Here is an 8305-nt window from a genome sequence, read left to right as displayed (position 1 = left end):
CCTATTCCGTAAATTAATGACGCTGGACATTGACTTGATGTATGTTTTATGAACTTCTACCAAGATTATTGAACTGAGATGTGGTCAGGTCATTGAACTATGGTCAGCAAAAGAGAAAACCTGCACTTGCACCCCTAATCCAACTTAAACTTGATCTAGCTGTCTTGCCCAAGTAATAAAATACTTTGCTCCTATAATTCCTTGATTTTGGACAAATGGAAATTGGATTGATGTGTGTTTTTTGAACTAATACTGTGATAAAAGCATGTGTACAGTTGCCCCTTCCCCTCCGAAAAAATTGCTGTGCATGGGCTACTGAGATTATTGAATGGGCATGTTGTCATTGAACTGACTTCTGTTAAAAAAGGGTTAAGCCCTTTCCCCTTCTTTTACATTTGTGGGTCCCAATAAAGTTACATTGAGACTACAGACCTGGAGTTTGAATGAGATGTAGTAGTGTCGTCATTGATTCATGGTGTTTTAACTGAACTATATACTTTATTCAACCTTTATTCAAACATTTTTAGTCTTGCAATAGGGGTGCCATCATGCCAGACATCTAGCTAAATAAAATTAGTAGTGTAACAATAATAATCCAATTCTCGATTAATCGTGATTATGACCGTTCAGTTCAATTCAGGATTCTTTGCTTGCGCATTTTGATTTTGGTTCAATTTTTGCACACCTTTTCCAGGGTGCCCTCAGTGAGTTATTGTAGTCTAAAATAAGAATCCAGAACTCTTTAATGAGTGTTTTTGATTGACAAGCAAAGACGATAGCAGTTCGTGCGCCATTTTGAGTTACCTGGCAAAAATGCTGTCCTTCAACCTCCCCTGATGGCAACGAACCAAGCGACTGTGAATCTTCCTGTCGCTGTTACTATTGTTATATTGAGGGTTTGGGATTGCATGCTGTTTACACTGCGCGTTATGTTATAAGAATTAAGAAACGTTTACGTAACCGAATCAAAATCGAAAGGCAATAATCGAAATCGATTCGAATCGCAAGGAATATGAATATTTATACACATAAATGAAATGAAATAAAGTTAAAACTAATGATAGCAATAACAAAATCTCTTACAAAAGATAAAATCGATAAATATATTTTAGAATTAATTATTTTACAATATATAGAGGATATTACATGGCTGTGTAGAGATACAGAATTTCTCTTCGAGTGTTGAAAAATATTTCATGAGTGGGCGCAGCGAACGAGTGAAACATTTTTTCAACACGAGAAGAGAAATTTCGTATCTCCAAGCGGCCATGTAATATTCTATTTATTATATAAACACCAATGAAATACCAAACCATTTCACTTTAATAGTTTTTTGGTGTGAAAGATGCGATTTATTATGTAAGATAACATGTTATTTTAACATGTGAAGATACCAAGTTTTCGCGCGAAAGCTCACCTGGTACTTCATTGGTGTTTATATAATAATTAAAAATACTAAAAAAAATTAAGCTAGAAAAGACTGCCTTTATAGCTGGAGATTTTCGTTTCCCTCATCAAGATTGATAGAGGTAGTCCAAAATAATTGATTGATCAATGCTGGCACCTTCCTTCTCTTCAACCCCTTCCCTGATCCGAAAATAAAGTTCATTACTTATCCCTCGAGAATCTAGGAATCTTATACCGAGAGTTAGGTAATTGTAAGCTTCAACAATTCAACTTATGCATTTTTATTTATTTTGTCAAAAGCATCAACTGAAATATATCCATCTGTCCCTGGTTTCATAGTTAGTAACGTCGCAGACTTAAATCTTGGTGAAAGGGCATAATGTGGTCTTGATAATCAACTCCTGACCTTGCACAATCTAGCTAGGCCTTGCACTTCTTTCAATTCACAAGGTTACTTGCTCGTTGTTCGGTGGATTTGGCCTAAAAGAGCGAAAAATAGAAACATAGTCGCCGGCGCTGTACTTTACTAATCCGGATTCTGCAATAAACAGCAAGTTAAATACTAAAATATAAGACTTACCCGATACCTTCAAGTCATCAAATATTTTGTTAGAGGTCTTCGATTCGTAATAATCCAGCAGAATCCGACTCCTTTGCAGCCTGTCGGTTATTTCTACCTCAGGTTTTGAAATTTTGAGCCATTCACCTGTCTACTCAAAGTTTACAATGTTTACAACAATATGCTACCAAAATTGATCGCTTCCAAGACTTAAAAAGACCAAAAATTGGGCCGTGCCAAGAAAACGACTTTTTTGCCAAGAAAACGACACAAGATCTGGCAGGCGCTTCGCCTGCCGTCTGTACCCTTCCCATGGCCCCTTGCGGTTCATCACCAGTCACTCGTTTCGCGCTCGCCTCTGCCATGCGAAAAACGAAGCGCCTGAGGAGGAGGCTGGTACGGGCTCGTGAAAAATAGTCTACTTGCCAAAGAAAATTTTCTAGGAACCTAGGATAAAGAAAGTATTTTCTCAGTTTCCTGCAAAGCATTGCGGCAGAGAAGTTCGCAAATCTGAGTTTACGTTAGTCTCCATCGTAGCGGTTTTTTGGGATGTCACGCAGAATTGACAAAATTGATTAGTCTAAATTTACAACCCCAAAATTACCATTTTACAAAATTTCAGTATATTATAACCTGCCTTGTTGCATAACTTCCATATCTACACCAATGTTTACCAGTTTAGGCCTGTTTCAAACGTCGTGCTACTGCCGTGCTGAGCTGGCTCGACCGTAGTTCGACTGCAGCACGACACTAGCATGACTTGGTTTCAGACGTCGAAATAGAACGGCTGTTGCCGAAAGCAAAACACGAAAATAAAGAAACGGTTTAGCAAACTTGTAAATATATTCTAATGTATTTATAATTTATGAATTGAGCTCGGCAAGGCGGTACCACGACGTTTGAAACAAGGCTTGCCGTGCTACACGGCAGTAGCACGACTTGGTTTCAAACGCCGCGCTACTGCCGTGCGATCAATTGAGTTCGGCACGGCAGTAGCACGACGTTTGAAACGGGCCTTAGTCACCCAATTATCATAATCAGGGGGAGACGTAGAAAATAGTGTCCCCAATTAGCAGTTTCTACAGTAAATACATTGAAAACAAGTGAACAAAATGTGTTATCTTGTTGAAACTCAAATAAATTGCACTTTTCGAATAAAGAACCGGGTACATCAGTTTTTCACGTGTTATTAATATTATTATTTTTTTCATACATGGTTAAAAACTTTGGAACATGACCAACACCTGTTTTTTCAGTAAGCTTTGTACGGTACTAGCTGGGACCGAAGTACAGTGAACAAGACGCGATGTAGATCACAAGCGTCTTAAGTGTATGTCATATATTCAAGTCTACATATGTGAAACCCTAAACTGTTGATCTATTGATACATACTATAACATCCTTCCCTTTTGACGAATCAAAGCGTCTAATCAACGATTACTGAATCGAGTCTGTGATTAATTCAAGGTCAATGTTCGTGACCGTGACACTGAAGCAAATGATCTGGTAAATCACATGCCTTAACCAGTTAAACTATGTCTTACCTCGTGAATCATACCTTTTCTTTTCTTTTTTTTCTGTGGTCGTTCCTTCAATGATAACTGTCCTTAAGTGCGGATATAGTCTCGTAGGTGTGCGGGAGGTCTCCTGGTTCGCTGTGGTTTCGAGCTTTGAGGTGTGTTCATGTTCCTTAATTTGTAGGAGAAGATTCCTTTTGATTTTCACTGGCTCCGCCTTTTTTTTTCCCGTGGGTTTTGGAGAACCATGGCCAGGTACGGGCAATGTATCCTTTTTCTCTGCACCTCCGTGTTCGTTGCTGTCGCTGTTGTCTGTTGGTTCTGAAGGAGTCTTGGGTCGTAAGATGTACCCTGTCACGGCGGTATATATGGGTCTCCTGGCGTTTCTACCGTCTATGATCTTTTATCCAAAGGACCAGTGACGGTTGCCTTTCTTTATTCCTTATCACCTAAGTGAAATAGTCTCAGGCAAACAACCTCGTCGTCGGACAGCTCTGGTAATTACCGGTAGGCTCGATCCTTGCACCACGATCAGTAGTAGTTGGCTGTCTCTGTTTGACGGTTTCTTAAAACCTTAGTGTCCCTTTCAGGATACATCACTCGAGGCAGTGTAGTAGTGATCTGGCTGTTGGCAAAAATGTGTCAGTAGTGTGTTGATTCTGAGTCTTTGAGCCAAACTGGAGTCCAATCCTTGTCGGTGTATTTCGATAGTCTAGGATTGTCATATACGGATCTCTTCCACTGTCAAGGGCTTTGCGGAGGAGATTTTTGGTAGTTTGACGGCAGATTCTACTTTCCCGTTTGGGGGGTCATGGGGTTACCAGGGCGGCGTGTTAGATGCTCAAATTCCCACGTGCCAACGCATTTCTGGACAGTGTCAGATGTAAACTGGGGTCCATTGTCACTAATGACTTGGTCAGGGCATCCGTATCTTGCGAAGCGACTCTTCAACTTGCAAAGTTCCTGCCCAAACTCGCTGACAGCATGGAGCCGATACGCAGACTCATCCGGAGGAACTTCCAGTGATCTTGGACAAAGGAGCAAGAAACTTCCTTTCAAGAAATAAAGAAACTCGTCACAGAGGCGCGTGTTCTCAGCTACTACAACCCTTCTAGTGACCTAGCTATCCTATGCAACGCCAGCCAAAAGGGACTAAGCGCAGCGCTCCTCCAAGATCAGAAGCCCGTAGCTCGTGCTCTCACAGAAACTGAGACGCGCTATGCGCAGATTGAGAAAGAAATGTTGGCCATCGTCACCCTACCCCCCCTCCACCGGGCGCACTTGAGAAGTTCAACTAGTTTACCTATGGAAGACACATCACCATTTACAGCGATCACAAACCCCTTGAAGCAATCATAAAGAAACCCTTAGTACATGCACCCCGACGACTACAAAGGATGATCATGAGGCCCTAAAAGTACGACTTTGATGTGCATTACGAAAGAGGAAAGAATATGCACACAGCAGACCTATTATCTAGAGCCTTTTTTTTCAGGTTTTCCAGTTGGTTGACCGCCACGTTCCCTTTAACGTCCAAAGGACCTGGAGGGTGAATTCCTAGAATAGGGGAGTGTGCCATAGCGTGTGAACGTGTGGACGTGTTAGTGGAAGTCTTTTCCTCTGTATCACTCATGGGTCTAGCGTTTTGATATAAAATACGCTGCCACCATGTTTCAATAAGCTTTGTACGGTACTAGAATAGATGGGACCGAAGTACAGTGAACAAGACGCGATGTAGATCACAAGTGTTTTAATTGTGTGTCATTCAAGCCTACGTATGTGAAACCCTAACCAGTTGATCTATTGATCATGATAACATATTGTAACAACACCTGTCTGTTTTGTCTACAGAAACCCCGTCTAGTTACCCGGAAAACTTCTATCTGTATTATTCATTGCCTTTCTGCAGTTTAAAATTGGCATAAAGGTTTAAAGAATATTTTTTATACCTAGTTTGTATCTAAGCCTTTACTAGAAAACATGCACAGGAAACATCAACATGTCGAGTTTACTTCCGCCTTACAACCAATCTTTTCCTCTTTTCCTGTTTTCAAAACGACTGGAGGCTGTACAATCATACTTGATCGATGACATTTTTATCTCTTTATTTCTACAGATTGGTTCCTGGAGTAGAGATTGAAATTCAACCGTGAAGACAGTTCAGAATTCGTTAACTTTCCAAAGGTTCCTAAGCAATGGATGTAAGTTCTTAACCAGGTTACGTGCAACACTTGTCGCTGCCACACCAACGCGCTAGTTTCTAAACTTATTTGAGACTTACCCTTTTCTTTTTTTCCCGTGTCGGCCAAAGACTGGGAACATTTATTCCAAGAGGCCCTCTTAATCGAACGAAGGAGCAACTTATTGTTTCTTCCATAAACTGTAGCATGTTGCCCTGTTACATGCCCTTTTCGATTCTGTAAACACCGTAACTTCTGGCATATGAAAATCACAAACCCTGAATCTGGAGTGGAGAGCCAGATTCTGGACTTCATTTTCTATCCATGCATTGGATGGTTTCGATCAGTCTTTTTTATGAGGTGACAGTGAAAACCAGCAATTTTTAAAATAGAAGAGACTCATGTGTTGCGAGGGATCCCTGACATTTAAACTGACATCTGGACGAAAACCGCGGATGAAATGAGGATAAGTTTACTAAATTGCAATTTTTTTCAGTAGACCATTTTCTTTTCTTCATTAGAGATCTTGGGGGCAAAAATATCAAGCTGAAGACGATGAGAAGGCCTTAGCCATGGCACTAGAGCTTTCCCGCAAAGAATATGAACAAGGTCAGCCTGGAAGTCGAAGCCAGCATCACCTTGAGGTAACATTGCCCGATTGATATTGCTCGATAACCTATACGTAGGGGCGCCCAATGATTATTTTCTGTAAAATATCTGGAATAAAAGAAATTCTGGATAACCTCTCCGTTGTCTAACATGTATATTCGGAATGAAAAAATTCCTTCCCTAAAATTATGGTTACTCCGTGTCCTCGCAGTCTTGACAAGACCCGGCCTTTGGGAGAGCTACAACTTTTGAGACAGCCAAGATTCCCCCAAAACATCTGAACAGATAGACAGTGTTTGGGACAGCTCCAAACTAACGAAACAGACTTCTAAAGCGTTGAGTCTCGGTTCTAGACATTTATGACTAAATTTAGGCTGTTTTAGGTCTTTAGGTGCCCCTACATGCTGGGCTATCACGCGATCAAAAGCAAAAGTCGATGCGATTCAGGCAATTTTATTTTGTCCAAACAAATTAACACTCGAACGTACATACCCAACCGTATAGTAAGTACAAGGGGGTTTAATGGAATCCCTCCCTTGAATTTTTGATGTGTTGCATTATTTCGAAAAGATTTTACTGTCTGAGGTACATTTTATGGATGGTGGCGCTGCTGGAGGCCTGTGATGTCACCAAACTTGGTCGCCATCTTGGCCGCTATCTTGAATAAGAAATCAGGTGAAGACGGAGAGAATTGGACATTTTTTATGTTTGAAATGTCAAATAACACATAAATAAGTAGTTTGCTTCATTTTATCCACAAAGTTGACTTTTTTCGTTAAAACAAATTGAGAAAATAGGCATTTTCACTCAGAAATGGCTTGACACCTACTACTTATGACGTCATGTTTCGTTACTATATTAACTAGAAATACGTGTGTCTCAAAACCTTGCGAAACACTCGGGGAGGCCCATAAAATGTGAGGGATGGAAAAGGGGAGAGAATTGGTGTAAATAATAATTATTTTTCCAAAATGGGCGCAAGAGATAAAAGAAGAGCTAATGAAAACGTCAGATTTCCGATGTTTGACCGTCTATGAAAAAACTAAACAAAACCTCATAAGGGGTGTGGCATCGCACCCCCTCTTGTACGTCCGAGGGTTAAAGCGCGTGTCACTGGCTTAACGACTTGTACATACCACTAAAAGTGTACTTCCGCGCATGTCCTTCTTAGTTCCCTAGCTACATTCTTCGGCAGAGCTCCGTACTTTATTTTCGTAATATTTTGACGGGACATTTTGACTGTTTATTTTTCATTATATTTTAGCCACTCACCACAGACCGCTTTGAAAGTCTAACTTAACCTTCACAAAATGAGAATTAAGAAGGATTAAATTTTTTGCTGGATTAAAAAGGGTTATATATCTTAGTCTCAAACACAGTCGGATCAATAATTTTTACCTAGAATCCAAAAACTTAGAAGTTTGTAAAGAATTAAATAAGATTTCATTACATTTCTACCTTTGAAACATTTGATAAAATTGTTAATATTACTGGTTACCTCCGAAGTCCTCGGTGTTTGTGTAATTGCAAACTCTGCCAATGATCGTTCTCCGTCTTGTCCTTATCAGCTGGGTCCCAAGAAAGAGGCTAAACGGTTCATTTTGGCCTTATTTTGTTTAATCGAAATACGTTACTTATAACTAGACGGATTTTTGAAAACGTTATTGGAAAGTGGATCTTTTGTGCCTCTAAGGTAGCCATTATAAAAACTAAGAGTGCAACCATTGCTTTTAATTTTGTCTTCTCCTCCTTTCTTCTACCTCGCTCTTTCTTTTTCTCATTTCCTTTTCCTTTGTTATTGTGATTTTAAAGATTAACGGGCCAAAGAAACCTATCTTTTGAGGCCTTTTCACTCAACTGACGACAAATGTCGTTAGATTGGTTTTCAAAAGATCGGCAAGATATACATGTATATATATTTATTACTTACGTTTATCTAAAAGAATCATATTTACACAAGTGGGCGCTCTGACTTCATTCAGCCAAAATTCCGGAAATTTCGGTTGCAAACCAGATGGAACGGACCATTTCGG

General features: G+C 40.0%; 1 protein-coding gene across 1 annotated transcript in view; it reads left to right on the top strand.

Moving 5' to 3' along the window:
• Nucleotides 1-3603: 3603 nt before the first annotated feature.
• The window catches only part of LOC140926321 (uncharacterized), a 32276-nt gene continuing 27574 nt past the window's right edge, over nt 3604-8305 (top strand). Inside the window, exons 1-3 of the mRNA XM_073376075.1 lie at nt 3604-3641; nt 5600-5684; nt 6185-6307. Coding sequence (XP_073232176.1) covers nt 5679-5684; nt 6185-6307 — 129 coding nt within the window. The 5' untranslated portion in view covers nt 3604-3641; nt 5600-5678. The remainder of the gene's footprint in view (nt 3642-5599; nt 5685-6184; nt 6308-8305) is intronic.

This window comes from Porites lutea, chromosome 2, assembly GCF_958299795.1.
Source record: "Porites lutea chromosome 2, jaPorLute2.1, whole genome shotgun sequence".
Taxonomy (NCBI): Eukaryota; Metazoa; Cnidaria; class Anthozoa; order Scleractinia; family Poritidae; genus Porites; species Porites lutea.
Note: the sequence above shows the minus strand (reverse complement) of the source record. Positions and strands in the feature narration are given on the sequence as shown.